At 38.1% G+C, this 26,349-nt stretch overlaps 1 protein-coding gene across 11 annotated transcripts in view; it reads left to right on the forward strand.

Annotated features, from left to right (window-relative positions):
- Positions 1-26,349, forward strand: part of LOC128019171 (membrane-associated guanylate kinase, WW and PDZ domain-containing protein 1) — a 137,681-nt gene that overhangs the window by 77,670 nt on the left and 33,662 nt on the right. For all 11 annotated transcript variants that reach the window (XM_052605236.1, XM_052605238.1, XM_052605231.1 and 8 more), the window contains exons 10-13: positions 5,594-5,713; positions 5,843-6,028; positions 9,144-9,776; positions 22,032-22,066. In XM_052605236.1, coding sequence (XP_052461196.1) covers positions 5,594-5,713; positions 5,843-6,028; positions 9,144-9,776; positions 22,032-22,066 — 974 coding nt within the window. The remainder of the gene's footprint in view (positions 1-5,593; positions 5,714-5,842; positions 6,029-9,143; positions 9,777-22,031; positions 22,067-26,349) is intronic.

Consider the following 26,349-nt stretch of genomic DNA (forward strand, 5'->3'; position numbering starts at 1 on the left):
CTTACCAACTCATTCACAGCACTGTGAAGTGACCCATACTCAGAATTTGTGCTCTGCATTTAACCCATCCGAAATGCACACACACAGAGCAGTGAACACACACACAAACCAGGAGCAGTGAACACACACACACACACACTGTGAGCACACACCCGGAGCAGTGTTCATCATTTATGCTGCGGCGCCTGGGGAGCAGTTGGGGGTTCGATGCATTGCTCAAGGGCACCTAAGTCGTGGTATTGAAGGTGGAGAGAGAACTGCTCATGCACTCCCCCCACCCACAATTCCTGCCGGCCCGAGACTAGAACCCACAACCCTTCGATTGGGAGTCCAACCCTCTAACCATTAGGCCACAACTTCCCTAAGGAAGTCAAAACTCTTAGGCCATTAGGAAATTAACACACAAAAAAAGGTCCATTATTTCTATCTTTTGCAGTAATGTGTCTGCAGGAAATATCAGTCTACATTTCCTAACATTCATTTTGCCATTAATTCAAAAATCCAGTGTGATTTGTGTATGTTTAGGAGTCTGACATCAGCCAGTGCTGCTCACAGAGATCTGATCTGATCATCATCCAGTCTGTCTGTGATTACATGAAGAAACAGAACAAACTTAAGACAGACTAAATCCAGAAGAAATGTGGCCACAACTCCAAGACGCTTGAGAAACCTTCTTGCAAAACTATAATCTGCACACACAAAGGATGGTGACATCAAATATTGATGTTTCTTCTGAAAAAACTGGCTTAAAACTATTTTTGTGGTGAAAATACTAACATGCATAAGACTTTTGCACAGTAGTGTTGTTATTACTTATGTAACATTGTAATATTTATTAGCATAGCACTGCTCTTTGCATCTATGCTTACATACAGTAGATTAAATGGCTTACACTATATTTAATAACCCACTTCTTACCTTTTGCTTAATATAAGTAACATTGCAACTTCATGTAAACTTACTCATTAGAGTACTAGTGGACTGTTAGGGTTAGTCAAATAATTTGAAATGTACTTACAAAGTGACTTATAGTCAGTTAAATGTCCATTAGAAGCAGACAGTCTATTAATATTCTGATGACTGCAAGATGACAATGACTGGCAAGTTACTTATAGTTAGTAGAATGACTTAAATTAAAATGTTTCTCTCTTTCTGCCTGTAGCTCAAAATTAGCCTGTGTGCATTCACGCTCATTTTGCCAGCACAGGTCTCATTTATTCACATTTAAAGCTGAAATTTCAGCATCCTTGCTCCAGGCTTCAGTGTTACATGATCCATCAGAACATGCTGATTATTGATGTACTTACTGTTTTTTTTTTTTTATTAAAAAAAAATAACATTTTGGTCAATTTAATGAGTCTTTGCTGGATGAAAATATCAGTAAAAAATGTCTGTTACTCCATTTGAGACAAGTCAAGTCACCTTTATTTATATAGCGCTTTAAACAAAATACACTGCGTCAAAGCACTGAACAACATTCATTAGGAAAACAGTGTGTCAATAATGCAAAAGGATAGTTAAAGGCAGTTCATCATTGAATTCAGTGATGTCATCTCTGTTCAGTTAAATAATGTCTGTGCATTTATTTGCAATCAAGTCAACGATATCGCTGTAGATGAAGTGACCCCAACTAAGCAAGCCAGAGGCGACAGCGGCAAGGAACCGAAACTCCATCGGTGACAGAATGGAGAAAAAAACCTTGGGAGAAACCAGGCTCAGTTGGGGGTCAGTTCTCCTCTGACCAGACGAAACCAGTAGTTCAATTCCAGACTGCAGCAAAGTCAGATTGTGCAGAAGAATCATCTGTTTCCTGTGGTCTTGTCCTGGTGCTCCTCTGAGACAAGGTCTTTACAGGGGATCTGTATCTGGGCTCTAGTTGTCCTGGTCTCTGCTGTCTTTCAGGGATGTAGAGGTCCTTTCTAGGTGCTGATCCACCATCTGGTCTGGATACGTACTGGATCCGGGTGACTGCAGTGACCCTCTGATCTGAACACAGACTGGATCTGGTGTCTACGGTGACCTCGGAACAAGAGAGAAACAGACTAATATTAGCATAGATGCCATTCTTCTAATGATGTAGCAAGTACATTGGGTGTTATGGGAAGTGTTTCCGGTTCCGGTTTACCTAATTAATGCAGCCTAAAAATCCTTTAATGGATTTGGATATTAAAAGCATATTAGTATGTTATGTGTAAGCCAGGATAAAGAGACTGGTCTTTAATCTAGATTTAAACTGCAAGAGTGTGTCTGCCTCCCGAACAATGTTAGGTAGGTTATTTCAGAGTTTAGGTGCCAAATAGGAAAAGGATCTGCCGCCCGCAGTTGATTTTGATATTCTAGGTATTATCAAATTGCCTGAGTTTTGAGAATGCAGCAGATGTGGAGGATTAAAATGTAACACCAGGACAAGACCACAGGAAACAGATGATTCTTCTGCACAATCTGACTTTGCTGCAGTCTGGAATTGAACTACTGGTTTCGTCTGGTCAGAGGAGAACTGACCCCAACTGAGCCTGGTTTCTCCCAAGGTTTTTTTCTCCATTCTGTCACCGATGGAGTTTCGGTTCCTTGCCGCTGTCTCCTCTGGCTTGCTTAGTTGGGGTCACTTCATCTACAGCGATATCATTGACTTGATTGCAAATAAATGCACAGACACTATTTAAACTGAACAGAGATGACATCACTGAATTCAATGATGAACTGCCTTTAACTGTCACTTTGCATTATTGACACAATGCATTTTGTTTAAAAAAGCTATATAAATAAAGGTCACTTGACTTGACTTGACTCCATACTGCACTTGTGATCAATATTATACATCTTCCTTCACTTCTACGAACTGATGGCGGTCATATAAGTACGATTTAAACCATGCTAATGCACTTCCACTGATGCCAACAAAGTGTTCAAGTCTATGCAAAACAATGTTGTGGTCAATTGTGTCAAACGCAGCACTAAGATCCAATAAAACTAATAGAGAGATACACCCACGATCAGATGATAAGAGCAGATCATTTGTAACTCTAAGGAGAGCAGTCTCAGTACTATAATACGGTCTAAATCCTGACTGGAAATCCTCACGTATACCATTTTTCTCTAAGAAGGAATATAATTGTGAGGATACCACCTTTTCTAGTATCTTGGACAGAAAAGGGAGATTCGAGATTGGTCTATAATTAACACGTTCTTTGGGATCAATTTGTGGTTTTTTTATGAGAGGCTTAATAACAGCCAGTTTGAAAGTTTTGGGGACATATCCTAATGACAATGAGGAATTAATAATAGTCAGAAGAGGACCTATGACTTCTGGAAGCACCTCTTTTAGGAGCTTAGATGGTATAGGGTCTAACATACATGTTGTTGGTTTAGATGATTTAACAAGTTTATACAATTCTTCCTCTCCTATAGTAGAGAATGAGTGGAACTGGTCCTCAGGGGGTCTATAGTGCACTGTCTGATGTGATACGGTAGCTGACGGCTGAATGGTTGCAATTTTATCTCTAATAGTATCGATTTTAGAAGTAAAGTAGTTCATAAAGTCATTACTGTTGTGGTGTTGGGAAATGTCAACACTTGTTGAGGCTTTATTTTTCGTTAATTTAGCCACTGTATTGAATAAATAGCTGGTTTTATGTTTGTTTTCTTCTAAAAGAGAAGAAAAGTAATCATATCTAGCAGTTTTTAATGATTTTCTGTAGGATAGGTTACTTTCCCGCCAAGCAATACAAAATACCTCTAGTTTTGTTTTCCTCCAGCTGCCCTCCATTTTTCGGGCTACTCTCTTTAGGGTGCGAGTATGCTCATTATACCATGATGTCAGATTGTTTTCCTTAACTTTCCTTAAGTGTAAAGGAGAAACTGTATTTTAAATGCTAGAAAAGAGAGAGAGTCCATAGTTTTTGTTACATCATCAAATTGTAACAAAAGAGGTTTTGGATATGCTAAGGAATTTGGATACATCAGGAAGATAACTTAAAGGCATTGTTCACTCTCAAATTAAATTTTGATATGTTTTAGCTTATCTCAAGGACATCCAAGATGTAGGTTTCTTTGTTTCCGCAGTATTTCCCATTTTGATATTTTTAGGTCAAACCGTTCTTGTTTGTGACTCATATAATTGATGTCTATGGTCTCCACCTCAAAGAGCATGCACAGAGGAGTCTAAATTTAACAAGTCCCCATCGTAAGTACACATTGATGACCTAAGACACAACATAAGCGGTTTGTGTAAGAAAAAGAACATTATTTATATAGTTTTTACCTCTTGTACACAACCACGTCCAACTGATCTGAGTGCGCGAGTGCTTCCTGATGTGACGTGCGCACGCGCTCTGGCTTAGTCTGCGCAAGCGCGGAAAGAGCCGGAAGTGATCTCTTGCTCGTGATAGTCACTCATTGTTTACTGTTTACCACATGATACGCCACCAATCTGCACTGTCTGAAATGTAATGCAGTAATTGTAATTAATTAATTTGTTTATTATGCACCCTATAATCGTTGCGATTATAATAAAAATACAACACATTACTCACTCTATTGACAGCGTGCCATTGGATCCCTCTGGCATTGGACGTTGCCTCCAGTTTATACGTGGCAAACTAAACACAACGTGCAAAACGCTGGGTCTCAACAGCGGAGAAAACTCAGGATCTTCAGTCAGGCAGGTGTGTGATGCGATACTGTCAATGTCCTCATCGTCGTCTTGTAGTTGTTCCATTCATGACAACATATGCTCTCCACTTCTGTTGGCATCTCACAACACTCGCGCACTCAGATCTGTTGGATGTGGTTGTGTACAATAGGTAAAAACGATATAAAAACTGTTCATTTTCTTACACAAACTGCTCGTTTCATGTCTTAGGTCATCAGTGCGTACTTATGATGGGGAATTGTTTAATTTGGACTCCTCTGTGCATGCTCTTTGAGGTGGTGACCATAGGCCTCCATTATATGAGTCACAGACAAGAAAATAACGGTTTGACCTAAAAATATCAAAATGGGAAATACTGCGGAAACAAAGAAACCTACATCTTGGATGTCCTTGAGGTAAGCTAAAACATAGCAAAATTTTATTTGAGAGTGAACTATCCCTTTAAAAAGCAGTCTTTTGTGGTAGAAGTGATGGTTCTTCTATACTTGTAACAAGAAGTAGAATTTACAATTTTGGCTATATGAAGTTTGCACAGAACTAAATAATGATCTGAGATATCATCACTTGGCTGCATAATTTCAACACCATCAACATCAATTCCATGTGACAGTATTAAATCTAGAGTATGATTTCGACAATGAGTAGGTCCTGAAACGTGTTGTCTAACCCCAGTCGAGTTCAGAATGTCTATAAATGCTGATCCCAATGCATCTTTTTCATTATCAACATGGATATTAAAATCACTAATAAACTATTAAAACTTTATCTGCAGCCAGAACTAACTCGGATGTAAAATCACCAAACTCTTTAATAAAGTCTGTATGGTGCCCTGGTGGCCTGTATACAGACATGCCAACATACAATGTCAATTTTATTATCAAATGGTTCTCATCTTATACTAATGTTTCTTTCTCTTCTGTTGGTGTTGTTGGTTCATGTCAGAATGGATAGAGGAGCACTCGTCCGCCGGTGCTGCGATCGGCTCTTATGTGCCCAGTCATCTGGAGACATACAGAGACCCTCAGAGCAGTCCATTGGCCCCTCAGGCCCCGGGCCCCAAGCGTGAGACTTCACTCACTTTCATTCCCATTTATAAGCAACCACCAAGAATATTGACTAATTGTCAGCATTGTCGGTGACAGAACTGAATAAGCAATGAATCAGTGTATGTATGTGTGTGTATCTGAGCAGGAGGAAAGCCGTTCTTTACCCGTAATCCAGCCGAACTCAAGGGGACCTTCATAAGCACTAAGCTGCTGAAGAGCAGGCGAGGCTTTGGCTTTACTGTAGTCGGTGGTGATGAGCCGGATGAGTTCCTGCAGATCAAGAGTCTGGTGCTGGATGGACCGGCCGCTGTGGACGGAAAGATGGAAACAGGTCTGCACATCCTGTCACAGGTTTCTTTAGCCCCTCCCACACTGAAATCAAAGCACCACCCCTCTTACATATTTATCCTCAAAATCAAGAGAGTTATTCACAAACACTGCATATCAAATTACGAAATCCACAAGGAGTTTTGATGTTTCGCATCATTTTTGCATTAATTGTGAGCAGAATCTGTGGGTCAAGAAATGCTTTTCAACATTTAGTGTGTGTATTTAGCTAATCATGCCTGTGCAGCATTTTACTCTCTCTTCTGTAACACATCCTGAAAGATGAATGATACCTCTCTCTCTCTCTCTCTCTCTCTCTCTATATATATATATATATATATATATATATATATTAGTGCTGTCAAAATTAGCGCGTTAACGCATTCGATTAATTTGAAATATTTAATGCGTTAAAAAAAAATAACGCAATTAACGCGGTTGCAGTTTTTTTTTTTTATTTCCAGTTGTGGCATATGTGTGTTCAACGTGCAAAGAAATATGGATAAGACCAAGGAAGGACTTTTAGACGGAAAGTTTCAGTATAAAACTCTGCCGGATTACTCTTCAGTCTGCCACAAGAAACATTACTCTTCATTTAGTCTGCCACAAGAAACAGCAACATTAAAATCATGAACTCAAATGTCATTGTTTAAAAAACATAAAAAAACAATGACTGTAACAGTGTGTAAATCAGACCTTTCTGTAACGCTAACGTTAATAAGCTTAAACGAAAATAACAAAATAATTGTGTAGCGGAGTATTTTTTGTACACAGTGCCGTGAACTGTCAATCACTCCTGTACGCGTGCATCACTGTCCTCCTCGCAGCTGCAGCAACTTGCGCTCTCTCTCTTCATCAAGCTTTAAAACAAAAAGGGGACAAAAAGATCATATTGTCTTCGTGCATAGGCTATAGATTAATTAGATAAATGAATATCTAAATTTGTGCCTTGCCGTCTACGGTATTTTTTTAGAACTTAGAAAAAAGATGCTGCAGCCAATGAGCAGCCAGCGGGGGCTGCAGGACGATTCAACCTCCGCAGACAGTTTTTAATGTTTATCAGACAATAAATACTCAAGATTTTGCTTTAGTATAACTCACAACGAGTTTCACACACCTTCTCCGGCCACGTTGAGTTGTTGACACTTAACAGTGGGAAAAGCGACACATGCGCTATTCACTTGTATAACTTAAGGGTGAATGGGTAATGTAGTTTCTGGGATGAATTAGGAAGCTTGCATTGTGAAGGGCGCTCTGAAAATCGGCAGTGCAGGTAAAAGATTAAAACCTCTATTAAAACAGATGTCCAAATGAGCGTACCGGTACGCTAAAAGCACGTTCTGGGCGCACAGAGAGGTGGCGGTACGTTCAAGAGCTATATTTGGAAGTGGCGGTACTGAGTACCAGTGCATACCAGCCCACTTAAAGCACTGGCAATGACTATACTTTTTGCAGTCCACTTAGAATTCAACATGGAAATCATTTTTGTTTTTTATTGGCATTGATTGTTTTGAAATTCAAATGGTACTTACATGCCTGTGTTTTTATTTCTGTAATAAATATGGCTTTCAAGCCAACAGTTAATTTGGAGGATATTGATGGTTTATTGCAGGTATGTTGTTTACATGAGAAAATCTGTGTTACAAGTTAAACAAAAATTCCAATAAACAATCATATTTTGAATTTAAATAGTTTCTTTGTCTTGAGTTTACATTAATTATTTACATTTTACATTTACATATCCAAAAAGTTTCAGTCTTTTAATTGCGATTAATCGCGATTAATTAAAAAAAATTGTGCGATTAATTCGTTATTTTTTTTTAATCGATTGACAGCACTAATATATATATATATATATATATATATATTAGGGGTGTAACGGTTCACAAAATTCACGGTTCGGTTCGATACGATACACTGATGTCACTGTTCGGTTCGGTACGTTTTAGATACAGCAAAATGTAAAAACAACTCTACTTTTCAGAATGCCGCAAGCGCACCGCGGGTCATGTGACAAGAACTAACCAATCAGCTTTATCCTTTCCCGTAACAACGCTGAAAGCTCAGCCAAGATGAAGGAACAGCTGATCATAGTTGTATATGGATTGCAATAAATAAATTGAAATAAATTTAGTAGCAGAGCTACTGCAAGTGATTTTTAGAGCTGCAAATCCATTTATCCTTTGCTGAAATTTCCGCGTCTTCATGGAGAGAGCACGTCATTGTTCCTTAAAAAAGACAGACGCCTCATGAGCGCTTCTGCCTGAGCGCTTTGGAAAGGAGGAGAAAGACGCGCCTATCGTTTTTAAGCGCGATATGTGAACGGCCCCTAAGGCGCTCGCTCACTCAGCACGCGCTGAAGGCTCATTGCAAAATGTCTAATGCATTTAACAGACCAGAAAAAGAAGATCCTCCAATAACCAAAAGGTCTGGTGTTTGGGTGCACTTTGGATTTCCAGTAAGCTATAATGGTGATGACAGAATGAATGGTAAATAGTAAGGTCTCATATCCGCGACTATAACGTAAATGAAGCCTACCGATCGCTGCGGTGATGTCTTTTGCCCTGTTTGAATCCGTTGGAAATGTCTGTCTAAATGCTGCGATCTTCTACTTCTGGTCTGTTAAACGCATTGGCCACCGCGTACTGCACATGAGCTGCTCGCTCACTCAGCGCGTACTGAGTGAGCGAGCGCCTGACTGAGTAGCCTAACATAAATATATAAGTTGGTGCTTTTTTCTTCTTCGGGGGTGTCAGGGGCGTTGCCTGTTACATCGTTTGGGTTATTGGGCTCCCTTGTTGAACGCATATCATTATATTTCACTTTTGTTTTTCCCCAAATATAATTAATTAGTCCAATGAACCGTTCGGTACATAAGGGGTACTGCGTACCGAACCGGAAGCCTCGTTCAATACGAATACGCGTATCGTTACACCCCTAATATATATATATATATATATATATATATATAGATTTTTTTTTTTTCTGCCAAGTATTCTTACATTTTTGGTTTCAGCCCATAATTTTCATTAAGGTTTTATTTGTGATGCACATCACATTTGCACATGACTAGAGTGGTGCGGCTGTTTCTCTAACACGTGTGTGTGTGTCTCCTGCAGGTGATGTCATAGTCAGTGTGAATGACACCATAGTTCTGGGTTACACTCATGCTCAGGTGGTGAAGATATTCCAGTCCATCCCCATCGGCTCCATGGTCCAGTTGGAGCTGTGCCGTGGCTATCCTCTGCCCTTTGACCCCGATGACCCTAACACCAGCCTGGTGACCTCAGTGGCCATTTTGGACAAAGAGCCTATCATAGTGAACAATCAGGAAGGCTTGGAGCCCATCCCTGGCCTGGCAGTTCAGATGGCATCTGGTGGCAGGACCGTTGAGCCTGTCCCGTATGGCCCCTCTGCAGACAGCACTCTGATGACCACGGCCAACAGCGGTCTCACTTACACCAGTGATGTGGTGACACTGGCATCTTCCATAGCCACGCAGCCCGAGCTGATCACGGTCCACATCGAGAAGGGCGACAAGGGCTTTGGCTTTACCATCGCAGACAGTCTGGCTGGTGGAGGGCAGAAGGTAAAGCAAATTGTGGATTACCCACGCTGCCGAGGGCTGAAGGAGGGAGACATCCTGTTAGAAGTCAACAAGAGGAACGCACAGGGCATGAGCCACAACCAGATTGTGGATCTCCTCAGCAAATGTCCACGAGGGAGTGAAGTTACTCTGCTGGTGCAAAGAGGTGAGCGCATGCATTTCCACAGACAGAATCAGCTTTACTGACCAGCGTCGGATCAGAGTTTACTGATCAGCGTTCCAATTAGGAATAAATACAAAAGAAAATAAATAAACCTGCAAAATGTACAATATAGTATTACTGAGTAATGAAAATACTTGCAGTCTACTTATACAGAGTTGAGCATTGTAGCCAATCGCAGCCAATCTGAGGTCTTTTAATGTGTCGCCAGTTTCTACACATTATTATTCGTTTTTAACTTGTGGACTATATGTAAACATCTTAAATGTTAAATTGCTTGTTTAAGGCTGTACTAAATAAAAAATAAGATGCAATTATTTTGTGAAAAGTGTTCACATTTTGCGGATTTGGTAAGCTGTATGTAAACATGTATGAATGTATGTCTGTGTTGAGACATGCTGAAGTTGCATTTGGCCTCGTACTATATTGCACACTTTGTCAGTGTCATGCACTTGCTTAGTAGTGATGCGCGGGTTGTCTCATAAAAATTGGCACTTTTTTTTGGGGGGGGGGGGGGGGGTTGTGGGGGGTTTGGGCAGGTCACTAAAAACTACATTTATGTTGTGTGGAATTTAGTGGTGGAAATTTAGATTCTTTCAAGAGATTCGATTATTTTCAGTTCGTTCACCAAAATGATTTTTTCAGTGACCATTCAAAGTCAAAGTCAAAGTCAAAGTCAGTCACCTTTATTTTTATATCGCTTTAAACAAATACATTGCGTCAAAGCAACTGAACAACATTCATTAGGAAAACAGTGTGTCAATAATGCAAAGTGATAGTTAAAGGCAGTTCATCATTGAATTCAGTGATGTCATCTCTGTTCAGTTAAATAGTGTCTGTGCATATATTTGCAATCAAGTCAACAATATCACTGTAGATGAAGTGACCCCAACTAAGCAAGCCAGAGGCGACAGCGGCAAGGAACCGAAACTCCATCGGTGACAGAATGGAGAAAAAACCTTGGGAGAAACCAGGCTCAGTTGGGGGTCAGTTCTCCTCTGACCAGACGAAACCAGTAGTTCAATTCCAGACTGCAGCAAAGTCAGATTGTGCAGAAGAATCATCTGTTTCCTGTGGTCTTGTCCTGGTGGTCCTCTGAGACAAGGTCTTTACAGGGGATCTGTATCTGGGGCTCTAGTTGTCCTGGTCTCCGCTGTCTTTCAGGGATGTAGAGGTCCTTTCTAGGTGCTGATCCACTATCTGGTCTGGATACGTACTGGATCCGGGTGACTGCAGTGACCCTCTGATCTGGACACAGACTGGATCTGGTGTCTACGGTGACCTCGGAATAAGAGAGAAACAGACTAATATTAGCGTAGATGCCATTCTTCTAATGATGTAGCAAGTACATCGGGTGTTATGGGAAGTGTTCCCGGTTCCGGTTTACCTAATTAATGCAGCCTGAAAATCCTTTAATGGATTTGGATATTAAAAGCATATTAGTATGTTATGTGTATACCAGGTTAAAGAGATGGGTCTTTAATCTAGATTTAAACTGCAAGAGTGTGTCTGCCTCCCGAACAATGTTAGGTAGGTTATTCCAGAGTTTAGGCGCCAAATAGGAAAAGGATCTGCCGCCCGCAGTTGATTTTGATATTCTAGGTATTATAAAATTGAGTTTTGAGAACGTAGTGGACGTAGAGGATTATAATGTAAAAGGAGCTCATTCAAATACTGATGTGCTAAACCATTCAGGGCTTTATAAGTAATAAGCAATATTTTAAAATCTATACGATGTTTGATAGGGAGCCAGTGCAGTGTGGACAGGACCGGGCTAATATGGTCATACTTCCTGGTTCTAGTAAGAACTCTTGCTGCTGCATTTTGGACTAGCTGTAGTTTGTTTACTAAGCGTGCAGAACAACCACCCAATAAAGCATTACAATAATCTAACCTTGAGGTCATAAATGCATGGATTAACATTTCTGCATTTGACATTGAGAGCATAGGCCGTAATTTAGATATATTTTTGAGATGGAAAAATGCAGTTTTACAAATGCTAGAAACGTGGCTTTCTAAGGAAATATTGCGATCAAATAGCACACCTAGGTTCCTAACTGATGACGAAGAATTGACAGAGCAGCCATCGAGTCTCAGACAGTGTTCTAGGTTATTACAAGCAGAGTTTTTAGGTCCTATAATTAACACCTCTGTTTTTTCAGAATTTAGCAGTAAGAAATTACTTGTCATCCAGTTTTTAATACCGACTATGCATTCCATTGTTTTTTCAAATTGGTGTGTTTCACCGGGCCGCAAATAAATATAGAGCTCAGTATCATCAGCATAACAGTGAAAGCTAACACCATGTTTCCTGATGATATCTCCCAAGGGTAAGATATAAAGCGTGAAGAGTAGCGGCCCTAGTACTGAGCCTTGAGGTACTCCATACTGCACTTGTGATCGATATGATACATCTTCATTCACTGCTACGAACTGATGGCGGTCATATAAGTACGATTTAAACCATGCTAATGCACTTCCATTAATGCCAACAAAGTGTTCAAGTCTATGCAAAAGAATGTTGTGGTCAATTGTGTCAAAAGCAGCACTAAGATCCAAAAAAAACTAATAGAGAGATACAACCACAATCAAATGATAAGAGCAGATAATTTGTAACTCTAAGGAGAGCAGTCTCAGTACTATGATACGGTCTAAATCCTGACTTGAAATCCTCACGTATACCATTTTTCTCTAAGAAGGAATATAATTGTGAGGATACCACCTTTTCTAGTATCTTGGACCGAAAAGGGAGATTCGAGATTGGTCTATAATTAACTAGTTCTTTGGGATCAATTTGTGTTTTTTTGATGAGAGGCTTAATAACAGCCAGTTTGAAGGTTTTGGGGACATATCCTGATGACAATGAGGAATTAATAATAGTCAGAAGAGGATCTATGACTTCTGGAAGCACCTCTTTTACGAGGTTAGATGGTATAGGGTCTAACAGACATGTTGTTGGTTTAGATGATTTAACAAGTTTATACAATTCTTCCTCTCCTATAGTAGAGAATGAGTGGAACTGTTCCTCAGGGGGTCTATAGTGCACTGTCTGATGTGATACTGTAGCTGACGGCTGAATGGTTGCAATTTTATCTGTAATAGTAAAGTAGTTCATAAAGTCATTACTGCTGTGGTGTTGGGAAATGTCAACACTTGTTGAGGCTTTATTTTTCGTTAATTTAGCCACTGTATTGAATAAATACCTGGGGTTATGTTTGTTTTCTTCTAAAAGAGAAGAAAAGTAATCGGATCTAGCAGTTTTTAATGCTTTTCTGTAGGATATGTTACTTTCCCGCCAAGCAATACGAAATACCTCTAGTTTTGTTTTTCTCCAGATGCGCTCCATTTTTCGGGCTGCTCTCTTTAGGGTGCGAGTATGCTCATTATACCATGGTGTCAAACTGTTTTCCTTAACCTTCATTAAGCGTAAAGGAGCAACTTTATTTAAAGTGCTAGAAAAGAGAGAGTCCATAGTTTCTGTTACATCATCAAGTTGTTCTGAGGTTTTGGATATGCTAAGGAATTCTGATACATCAGGAAGATAACTTAAAAAGCAGTCTTTTGTGGTAGAAGTGATGGTTCTTCCATACTTGTAACAAGAAGTAGAATTTACAATTTTGGCTATATGAAGTTTGCACAGAACTAAATAATGATCTGAGATATCATCACTTGGCTGAATAATTTCAACACTATCAACATCAATTCCATGTGACAGTATTAAATCTAGAGTATGATTTTGACAATGAGTAGGTCCTGAAACATGTTGTCTAACCCCAATAGAGTTCAGAATGTCTATAAATGCTGATCCCAATGCATCTTTTTCATTATCAACATGGATATTAAAATCACCAACTATTAAAAACTTTATCTGCAGCCAGAACTAACTCGGATGTAAAATCACCAAACTCTTTGATAAAGTCTGTATGGTGCCCTGGTGGCCTGTATACAGTAGCCAATACAAACATAACGGGATTTATCATTAACATTGGTTTCTCTGGATAATGTTATATGAAGCACCATTACTTCAAACGAGTTATACTTGAAGCCTGCCCTCTGAGAAATCCTGAAAACGTTGTTATAAATTGAAGCAACACCTCCCCCTTTGCCTTTTAGACGCGGCTCATGATTATAACAGTAATCTTGGGGGGTGGACTCATTTAAAATAATGTAATCATCAGGTTTTAGCCAAGTTTCTGTCAAACGGAGTACATCTATATTATGATCAGTTATCATATTATTTACAAAAAGTGTTTTAGTAGAAAGGGATCTGATATTCAATAAGCCAAGCTTTATCATTTGTTTATCCATATTTCTTCTGTTTTTTATTTGTTGAACCTCAATTAAATTGTTAATCTTAACTTGGTTTGGACGTTTTTTGTATTTTCTAGTTCGGGGAACAGACACAGTCTCTATAGTGTGATATTTAGGTGAAAGAGTCTCTATGTGCTGAGAATTAACTGACCTCTGTGACGTGAGGCGGTCGGTTTAGCCAGTCTGTCTGCTTCCTGACCTGGGCCCCAGTTAGTCAAGTATAAACACTAAGACTATGTGCCATATTTCTAGAGAAAAGAGTGGCGCCACCCCAGGAGGGATGAAGACCATCTCTTTTAAACAGGTCAGGTCTGCCCCAAAAGCTTGTACAATTGTCTATGAAACCTATGTTATTCTGTGGGCACCACTTAGACATCCAGCCATTGAGTGATGACAATCTGCTATGCATCTCGTCACCACGGTAAGCAGGGAGGGGACCAGAGCATATTACAGTGTCTGACATCGTGCTTGCAAGTTCACACACCTCTTTAAAGTTATTTTTAGTGATTACACAAATACGCCACAGCAGGAGGCGAAAAAGAATGTATTTTGTTGTTTTAAGTCAACGAACGTATTTACTTGTGACAAAAACTGATTTGGCTTTACTAAAATGTATGTATAATCGCATTAAATAAATAGTCTAAATAAGTTGTTCCTGTGAACAAAGAACAAGGTTTTCTTGCATCATTAAACATTTTAATTGTTTGGTCAGGCAGTTCATGTATTATATATTCACATTAAATAATCAGGGATTAAATGTGGAGTTATGTTCTGTATGCTAAATATGAAAACGTATGTGCCCCTATAACTGCGCTTTGTATCTGCTGATTGCTGATCGAGATATACATGCTTGGCCGACTGATGCTGTCATTCATTTTGTTCTCGAATGAGATGTATCAGTTCATTCAACTCATTTACCTACGAGAAGATCGTATTCGTTCACTACATTCAACAAATCACATGCTCTGTCACATCTTGAGTAACTCTTTGACAGGATGAAACAGTTCACAGAGCTGTTCACGAGCTGCGCATGCGCTGCTAATAGCGCCAAGCTCGCGCGCTGCTGTGGAGGGAGGAACTTCAGTGAACGAGAAATATGAGTCAATGGATTCGGTGAAAATATTTTCATATTTTATTAGGTTCTTTGATAAGGTTACAATATGAAGGTCTAAGCAGCAACGTAACTTCTGTGATGTCCCCGATGCATGGGGTGGGTCAAGAAATTGTCCTTTATTTGCAGGGTGAGCTGTGGCAGGCCAAATAATTTCAGAAAAGCGGGATCCGTGGGTTGGAAAAAAAGTCTACCCGCGCATCACTATTGCTTAGCCCTTTGTTGTGATAAACAGTAAAGTGTGTCTTAGTGCTAGCAAAATACAGTGTAAAGAAATACTATTTGAGGGAAGCAGTCTATCAGCCAAAGTTAAAAGCAGATTGTAGATATATTTATTTCTTGTCTCATTAGTGTTTAGCACAGTTTCGATTGCTAGCAATTGCTTTTTTTGTGTACTGTCTTGAGACGTACTGAAGTTGTGTTTGGTCTCTGTGCTGGGTTGGGGTCGGGGATGAGGGCTGTGGGAACGGTTCGAGGCCGGTGGAGTGATTGGGAAATGAGCGACACCTGCTCCACTCACCGGTCTCGAGTCCCACGGAGGAGATCGGAGGGATACAAAAGAGGAGCTACGACAGTGAAGGACGAGAGAGGACCAGGCCCCACACTTTTCTTTTTTTTCTATTGGTCTCTGGAATTGTAAGTCTGCAATAAACAAAGTAGATTTAATTACATTTATTACTAGTCATTCAAGACTAAACCTCATGGCCCTGACTAGAGGATCAACCAGAGGACACTGTTACACCTGCAGCACTCTCGAATAATTTCTTATTTTCCTACACTGGCCTTCTGAATGGAAGAGGTGGAGGTACTGGTCTGCTTTTCTCTAATGATTGGAAATTTGTTCCTTTACCTTCTCTTGGTATTAGCAGCTCATTTGAATCACATTCAGTCACTAATTTGTTGCTGTTTACCGAACCCCAGGACCACTTAGTAACTTATTGGATGAATGTACTGCTTTCAAACTTTCCTGAAGATGTTAGTACCCTAGTTATGCTTGGAGACTTCAGCATCCACCTAGATAAACCTGCGGACTTCCACACTCTGCATACCTCTTATGATCTCGTCAACTACTGCTACTCACAAATAAGGAACCAACTGGACCTTATTTATACACGACACTGCTCAACTGATAATGTACTTAAAATTTAAATTAAAAAATTTAATTAAAAATTAAATTAAATTAAATTAAAATTTAATTTAATAACTTAATGTTGAGTTTAAGAGTGAGGAAGAAATGATCCGAGGTGTGCAGCGGAGTAACCAGTACATTATCAGTTGAGCAGTGTCCCTGGCATGGTCCCTGACACATCACTTACCCCTCCACATGTCATCTTTTGACATAACCTATGCTCACTCACAATCCTCTCGGCTATCTGCTATGGTTAAATTTTTGTTTCCTCCCCTAAAGAGTTAGCATCTCTTGATGTTAACAGTGTAACTGATACTTTCTGTTCCACTCTTACATCTTCATTAGACATTGTTTGCTCCTTTTCTTCCAGGCCAGGCTGTACCACCCTTTCAGGCCCTTTGCTGTCTGATGTTCTCCACAAGCATCGTTATAAGCTCAGTGCTGCTAAAAGGGTGTGGCGCAAAAAAATAAAAAATACAACTGACCTTCATGTGTATCAGTCACTCCTCTCTTCCTTCTCTGCTAATGTCTCCACTGCTAAAAGAACATACTATTCTAAAAAATTTACAATTCATCTAATTCTTGCATGCTATTTAAAACATTTTCCTCCCTCCTTTGTCCTCTTACTCCCCCTCCTTCATCAACAGATGATGACTTTGCCACATTCTTCATTAATAAAATGAGAAAATGAGTGCACAATTTGCCACACCACAAACTGTCAAATACATCTTACCAGCAAACATATACTCATTCACATCCTTCTCTTTACTCTCCACTCTTCAAGTCCCCAAACTCATGCTTTTCTCATCATCCTACTACTTGTCTGCTTGATCCTATTTCATCTCGTCTCCTTCAAGCAATTTCTCCTGCAACTATACCAGCACTTACTCACATCATTAACACATCCCTTCACACTTTTTTTCCCCCTCAGTATTTAGGCAGGCTCGTATTACCCCACTTCTTAAGAGACCAACCCTTTCCCCTCTTCCTTTCATTGCAAAAACACTTAAACAAGCAGTGTTTATCCAAGTCTCTGCCTTTCTGACACAGAAAAATCTCCTGGACAGTAACCAATCTGGCTTCAGATGTAGACATTCGACCGAGACTGTCCTGCTCTCAGTTGTTGAAGCCTTAAGACTGACAAGAGTGTTTTCCAAATCTTCAATACTTATCTTGCTTGATCTGTCCGCTGTTTTTGAGACAGTGAACCACCAAATTCTCCTGTCAACCCTACTGGCAAAGGGCATCTCAGGGACTGCACTCCAGTGGTTTGAGTCTTATCTCTCAGATAGGTCCTTGCAGTTATCTTGAAGAGGTAAGGTATTTAAGTCACATCATCTCACTACTGGGGTGCCTCAGGGCTCTGTTCTTGGACCACTTCTCTTCTCTATCTACATGAAATCACTAGGTTCTGTCATTCAGAAATAGGGCTTTTCATATCACTGCTATGTTGATGACACTCAACTCTACCTCTCATTTCATAAAGATGATCCAACGATAGGTGCTCACATCTCAGCTTGTCTAACAGACATCTTGCTGGATGAAAGACCATCACCTTAAACTCATCTTGCTTTATTAAACTCACGTTGCTTTATTTTGGGGAAGTCGTGGCCTAATGGTTAGAGGGTTGGACTCCCAATCGAAGGGTTGTGGGTTCTAGTCTCGGGCCAGACGGAATTGTGGGTGGGGGGAGTGCATGAACAGCTCTCTCTCCAACTTCAATACCACGACTGAGGAGCCCTTGAGCAAGGCATCGAACCCCCAACTGCTCCCCGGGCGCCGCAACATAAATGATGAACACTGCTCCGGGTGTGTGCTCACAGTGTGTGTGTGTTCACTGCTCTGTGTGTGTGCGCATTTCGGATGGGTTAAATGCAGAGCACAAATTCTGAGTATGGGTCACTATACTTGGCTGAATGTCACTTCACTTCATCTTTGCCAAGACAGAACTACTTGTGGTTCCATCAAACCCATTGCTTCACCACAATTTCACCATCCCGTTAGGCACGTTGGAGTTATGATTGATAATCAGCTAACTTTCTCAGAACACATTGCTAAAACTGTCCGATCCTGCAGATTTGCTTTATTCAACATCAAGAAGATCAGGCCTTTATTTCAAAACATCCTTCACAACTCTCTGTTTAAGCTCTTGTTCTGTCCAGACTGGACTATTGCAGTGCTCTCTTGGTCTTCCAGCCAGTTCTATCAAACCTTTACAATTATTCCATAATGTGGCAGCAAGATAAAATTTTAGCAAGCTGAATAGAATGCACGCCACACCTTTGTTTATCAATTTGCACTGGCTACCAATAGCTGCTCGCATAAAATTAAAGGCATTAATGTTTTACTACAAAACCACCATCTGTGGATCTGTGCCCCTTTAACTACTTTAAATTAATTATTTCAGACTTATGTGCCCTCTAGAAGCTTGCATTCCGCAAGTGAATGTTGCTTTATTGTTCATATAAAAGAGGCTGAAAATCACAAAAATCACAGACTTTTATATTAAATTTTTCCTCCATTTGGAAGGATCTCCCAACTCCGTCTCAAGTCCTTAAGCCGGGCATACACTGTGTGATTTCTGTGCGATTTCAGCTAGGTACCAACTCACACTGTACGAGTAGATTGCATGCGATGTAAAGCCAAAGCTCACAATTTTTATGAGCTCACTGTACGGTCCGATCGTCGAGTTGCGATTTGACGTGGGGAATCAACATGTAGGATTCCTCAGAACCCGGATGTTTGTGGCTATTTCAGAATAAACATGCTTTAGCTTATTTAATCTTTTTATATTCTAACCATTTTTATTATTATTTTATTATCAGGAATTATACAATTAACAACAAACAAGTTAAAAAAGGCCTCTAACACTAGCTTCCTCTATTCTTTTTCCGTTCTGTTTTCTTTTTAATTATTACATAAAAAAAAAAAAAATTGCCATGTGTATGTAACAAGGAGGCTGAGGCGATATTAAAATCCATTCGCAGAAATTTATTAGGGAAAGATCTTAGAGACAGAATCGTCAAACCAGGCAGAGAGTCAGTACCATAATAACAGTCCAATCTTTCAACATACACAAGGGGAATCCACAAGACAGAGACGAGTAGGCAGGCGAATGCGTCAAACACAAACATCAGTCCAATTAGGCAGTAAATCCAATGGGGCAATCCAAGAATCAGAAATGTGAAGACAGGCAGAATCATACACAAACAGGCAGGCAGACAGACAGAATAACAATGGGAAAAATGCTTGGTAAGGCAGGTAAACTGGCAATACTTCGCAATGAGTAAACATGCTGACTCATGTTAAATAGTGTCAAACAGGAAATGAGTGTAGAAACAGAGGGAGCGGTGAACAGTCAGTACTCAGGTGAGGGCTCCCTCTGCTGGTGCGGCATTACAGTGTTCTGCGTTAAGCTAACTGAGACTTGTTATAGCACTTGAATATTATTGCTCTGTTGCAAAAATTGCTATATCTTCCATTGTCCTCATTTGTAAGTCGCTTTGGATAAAGGTGTCAGCTTAATGTCTAAATGTAATGTAAATGTAAACTTCTGACAGCAACTGTATGTTAGCATTGCTTGGCAACGGTTAAAATATTGAGTTTAGTGCTTTCATGATAAAAAAAAAAAAAAAAAAATCCTCAATTGCATTTTGCATTTTGTGTCGATTAACCAGCAAAATAACAGAAGTGGCACATTCCACAGATGAGAATCCATGAAACCCATTAATAGACCAATTTTAAAACAACTGGCACCCTCTGCAGGCATTGTCCAAAAGTTCTGTACACACAAACTGTACATAATTTCTGGGAATCGCTGTGGTAAACAGGCCAGAAACATGCCACTCCTCTATATTTTCATTGATTTGACTAATACCACACGTTTGCTTTGATTTGTCCAAGTCTATAAAAGCCTGTAGGCTGTGATCAATCAGCAGGTATCTAGCAATGTGGAGGATTGATCTGTATGCCTTCTGTCTTATATCTGTCCATATTATAAACTGAATAAACTGATGTTCAGAGAGTTGTGTGAATTGTGTGTGTGCAGTGTTGGGAAATGTAATATCTTACATATTACAAGTTACACAATTTAAAATGTAATAAGTAGTGTAATTATTTTAGTTACTTTATTAAAATAATGTAACTGATTACATTTGATTACTTAATGATTTTATTTTCTAAATTTCTAACATGTTTTTAACTGTTAAACATTCACAGTTAACATAAAAAATAAATAAAGCATATACACAAAACCAAACAGGAAACAAATTATAAGCATCTGTTCTATTCTCTTGAAATTGGTGTCTCATATTTTTGAGCAGTCAATGCAATTTTGGGAAAGAAAAAAATCAATTCTATGCATGTGTGTGTGTGTGTGTGTGAGAAAATATTCAGACATAACTCCCTTTGCAATCTTTAACATTTCCAGAAGTAACTAATTTAATTGAACTTATTTTTCAGTTACTGTAACCGAATACAGTTATATTTTGTAATTGAATTACATAATTTTGTTATAACTAGTTACTTCTCAACACTGTGTGTGTTTGTGTGTACCTGGTATTTACATAAGGAGGCAAATAAACACAGTAAGTGCTCACAATACAGTACAAATACGGATGAGAATGAGACAAGCAAGATCAGTCTTGAAAACTGGGTTTGGGTGTAAGGTTAGGGTTAGGAGAAACACAGTTTGTACAGTAGAAAAACCATTACACCTACTGAATAAACTCATAATACTTGTAAACTCAATGTGTGTGTGAGGGGGATGCTGTTGAGAAATGCTGCTGGTCTAGGAATACACACACACACACACACGGTCAGCCTTCGTTTGTTTCCATGACGATACTCATATTATTTCTAGTGAACAAACAGAAAGCTGTTGTAGAGCTAAGAGTTTTAGAAATCAGCTTGAATTTCGATGCTTTTGCTGTAGTTATGAGGATATATGTTTGTACCATATAAAGCATACACTTTTTGTAGGAACTATGCGGGTTACTTCAGAACCATGTGTTCACACTGTAAAACTTATACTGACCACATTTAAAACAACAATGTGAACAGCTACACACACAAAAAAATCTGATCTGATAATAAAATTGTAACTGAGCACTAAGGATAGCAGTGTGAACGTAGTCTAAGTCATGTTTTGCTTGGGAATCAAATAATTATTTAATTCATTGAAATGCAAATCAATTTCTAACCTTTATATACTGTGTTTTTTTTTTTTTGGTTCATATTCTGTCTCTCTCTGTTAAAATAAGCCAACCATAAAAATGAAAGACCCTTAATTTAAGTTTGCCCACCTACACAACTTACAAAATCAGCAGGGGATCAAATAATTATTTTACCCACTCTGTGTGTAAACAGACATTTTAGGTATTTCATAAAAATGGTGTGTGTGTGTGCGTGCGTGTGTGTGTCTGCGCGCGCGCGCGTGTGTGTGCGCACGTGTGTGCGTGTGTGCGTGTGCGCGCGCGTGTGTGTGTGTGTGCATGTGTGTGTGCATGTGTGTGCATGCTTGCATGTGAGTGGGTGGTGCAGGATCCTCAGCAGCAGCTGATGCATGAACACACATTGCTCTCCAGTGCTCAGACTGAGGCTCTGCTCAGGACAGCATCTGATATGAGTGGCCGTGTGTTGTATGATATGAAGGTGATGATTTCTCTTTCTCTCTGCCACTGTCTCGCAGGAGTTTTGCATCCCAAGAGAAGCCCCAAAGTGCTGGTAAGATAACTTCCCTTTAATTCCTCTCTTCATCACATCATTAGGCAAAAAGTTTTTTTTGTAATTAAATTGTTGCATTTTAATCTTTGTGTCTCATCTGTGTCTAACTGTTGCACTTGACAAACCTTTCTCTTGAGAATGAATGCTTGTTTTTTTTTTGTTTTTTTTTTATAATTTTTAAGCAAGATATCTAAGATGATTCCAGTTATTATTACAAATATATAATCCATTATAAAAAATAGATTATATATTTTTATTGTACTTTTAAAAAAAATTATATAATTAGAATTATATATATATATATATATATATAATTTTTTACTCAATCTGTTTTCTTTTCATTTATTATACAATTAAAAAAAGACCTCTAACTCTAGATTGCTCTATTCTTTTTCTATTCTACTTTTTATTTTTATTCATTATATTATTTAAAATCCCCTGCTATGTGTACTGTTTAACTGAGACTTATTATAGCACTTATATATCATTGCTCTTTTTGCTTCCACTGTCCTCATCTGTAAGTCACTTTGGATAAAAGCATCTGCTAAATGAATAAATGTAAATGTAAATGTAAATATGTATATATATATATATATATATATATATATATATATATATATATATATACACACACATTTAAGAAGAAAAGTATAACTATAAGTAAAATTTCCATCCCATCCATTATTGTCTTTCTTTGTAATTTCCTGGTTGTTCTTTCACTCCAGTCGAAAAAAGACCTTTGTAGGAGGAGTAGCAAAGAATTTTATTTGGACAATGACATATTGCCAGAATCGGCGCAAGCCAAGGAATGAGAGGATTCAAAAGTAACTAAATGTGGACAATGTTTTCAAAATATATAAATGTTTAAAAAAAAAGAAAAAAAAAATGTTTATTTCTGGAACACTAGGAGGCTCATTATTCAAACATCCCAATTGTCTCCAAGACGTGTTGTCAGTGATCCCTACCAATTTTTGACTTAAATTACACTCTCAGTTTTAATCGTACAGATAAGAGCAATACATCAATCGAATCTGTAAAGGGTCTACTTTTTTTTGGATACAGACATAACAAAAAACCTTTGTGCACTTATAAAATAAAGATAACGAACAAGGTGCGCTGTCTGCAGCCTTTGTCTGCTCTGATCTTCATGTACAAACACGTCATTAAAATGAAGTGTAACTCCGTGAATACTCAACGAAGAGACATGAGAGAGATATCTATAGAAAGCCTGAAATGTCTACTTTTAAACTAAACAAGTGCTGCCGAAAACAAATATTCTGTGATAAATTAATCCATATGAAAACAACGCGATGTCTATTTTTCATGTCTCCCTTCATTATATCTAATGTGACCACGCCCCCGCGCTGAACGCTCCATTCAGATTCAAACTGAAGCGCGTGGCTTGAATAAACACACACAGAAGAAAAAGTAGCGGGACTGTTCAAGTTTTTATTTTATTTCACTGTTTGCTTCGCGATGAGAGGAATAAGACATAAATCACACCAAAAAGATTTGATGTGGTTGAGGATTTGAGAAATGAATTTCCTCAGAAAAAAGAATGAAGCACTTTATTCAGCAGAGATCATAAACATGAGTAAGTCTCTTTTTATTTATTTATATACTTGTACTAGTTTTCACATAACGTGTAAACATTTTACTAGTTAGACTTTTTCCAAAGTATAATTCCTGATTAAATGTATAATCAAGTGAAACATTATGAAGTTTCAATAACAATATACAATACTATACCATTCAAAAGCTTGATGTAAATAATATAAATGTAACAAATAGAGATAACTGTAACAAATGTAACAGACAATGCTGTTTTTCAATTTATTCCCCCTAAAAAAACCTGAAAAATATTATCAGCTCTTTTCAACATTAATAATAATAATAATAATATCAATAAGATTTTTTTGTAGAAAATAAGATTGTTATAAGGATTTCTGAAGGATTGTGTGACTGGAGTAAGGATGCAAAAAATTAGTTTGAAAGTCAGCTTTGATTGTCCCTAATAAACTGTTTAACTGCTCCCCCAAGTGGATATTAAATTATGTTGTGGGATAATTAAATATATTCTTAATAAACTACAAACATAAAATTATATAGATTTATTTTATTCTCACATTCTTTCTTGTAACTCCTCACCTCACAGTGGCACAGCTGAATGAGAGGCTCATTATGCAGCTCATTATGCAGCTCATTATGCAGCTCATTATGCAGCTCATTATGCAGGCCTTTGTCGTCTCTGGTGTAAATAACAATGATATTCATGTTTGTTGACACCAACTCACATATGACTTTTACCAACAAAGAAAATTTCTTAGAAAATTTAAATCAATATATTGTTTTCTGTAAGTGAGTAAAGAAGATGATTTTCACATAATAATATACATGCAAATTAAGATATAGCTCACATTTGAAAAGGCTATGGTTTAACTGATTAATTATGAGTGCTGCAAAATCAGGTGCTGCTTTGCTTTGTTTACTGGTATTTCCAGGGAAATAGCTATATTCCTGGTGAAAAGTGAAAGAGAGAATGAATTAGCATTTTCAATAAGCACTTCTGCTTTTTATTTTAATTTATTTGTCCAAAACCAAAAACAACCCATTTTTAAACAGTTTGATATGGGCACAGTTTAAATTATTGTTTAATAATAATTATTTTAATTAATATGTGCTGTGCTGACAACTGCCCACAACACTGTACATTGTGGAAGTGACATTAGAATGAAAAAGCACCGCTCACGTTTTTACCTGGGAGTGTAATAATCTAGTTGTTAGTAGCATTTAATAAACATTATCATGTCAGGTGAATGAGATTATAAATATCCAGTTACAAATGTAAATAATTTGTAAGATCAAGAGAAGAATTGGCTTTGCAGCAAACTCTTTGCACTGTGTATGTTTGTGAACTGTCTATTTTTAGGCCTGGCCTCTTTTTTGTTAATTTCTAATGCTATTCCATCTCTTGCAACAAATTCCATTTTCTATTCTAATATTATCTTTCCTTTCTAGGTCAAACCCAGTCAAATTACAGATATTTTGTTCAGTGCCATTATCTCTCAATCCCACATCCACAATCCGAACAATATATCAATCAGGCTGATTAATCTGCAATTCCATATTTTTGTCATCAGGTGCTTAATAAGCAGTGGCAGCAGTGTCTGTTCCAAAATCTAACATCACTTTGTCAATGGAAAGTGTACATGTACCCAGGGGCATAGATTATTCAGGGGACACTGGGGACCCCCCACTCCCCCACTTTAATATTTTCTGGAGCTGGTGTGAATACATATAGATTAAATCTCTAAATCTCAGAGAGACAGGATATTCTGCACATGACCTGATATTTTTTTGGACCCAGAAGGTGAGAGCGCTAAACGCTCATGCAGTGTGTGTTTCATTCATACTCAAAGCCAGAGGATGCACTCACATAGAAAGTCATACCAGGAAATTCCTAATATGGACAAAAGTGTCCAGCAATCTCTGTGACTAAACTAAAACTTTTGGAAACACGAAGACATAAAGCATACGATTGTAACAATATATGTTTTTCAAGTCATCTCCAGCAGGTGTTAAATAAAGTATATGAACAATGCAGTGCTAATTGACATAGCATTTATTACAGTATAGAAACTATTCTGCCTTATTGTGTAATAAAAAGTGTTTGTACTATATAAACACATTATTATTTGTTATTGTCCAGCAGTTGTAGATTTCTAAGTATCCAAGTCTCTTCTGTTCACCATGCCTGCATTTATTTGATCCAAAGTACAGCAAAACAGTGAAATTTTGAAATATTTTTACTAGCCAATTTAAAATAACCGTTTTCTGTTTGAATATATTTCAAAATTTAATTTATTAAGATTGCAAAGCTGAATTTTTAGCATCATTACTCCAGTCACACGATCCTTCAGAAATAATTCTGATATTCTGATTTGTTGCTCAAATTTTTCATTTTTTTTATGATAATGTTCAAAACAGCTGAGTATAATTTTTTCAGGTTTCTTTGATGAATAGACAATTCAGAAGAACAGCATGTATCTGAAATAGATATATATATATATTTTGTGAAATTGTGTCTTTAGCATCACTTTTGATTTAATTTAAATAAGAGTATTAATTTCTATAATTTCTTTTCCGAAAAATAAATGTATACTGATTAAGCTTTTGAATGATATAGTGTATAATGTTGCAAAAACTTTTTATTTCACATAAATGCTGATCTTTGGATCCTTCTATTCATCAAATACTGTAAAAAATAACTCCTCTGTTTTAAA

The sequence above is a fragment of the Carassius gibelio genome, chromosome A8, assembly GCF_023724105.1.
Source record: "Carassius gibelio isolate Cgi1373 ecotype wild population from Czech Republic chromosome A8, carGib1.2-hapl.c, whole genome shotgun sequence".
In the NCBI taxonomy this organism is placed as follows: Eukaryota; Metazoa; Chordata; class Actinopteri; order Cypriniformes; family Cyprinidae; genus Carassius; species Carassius gibelio.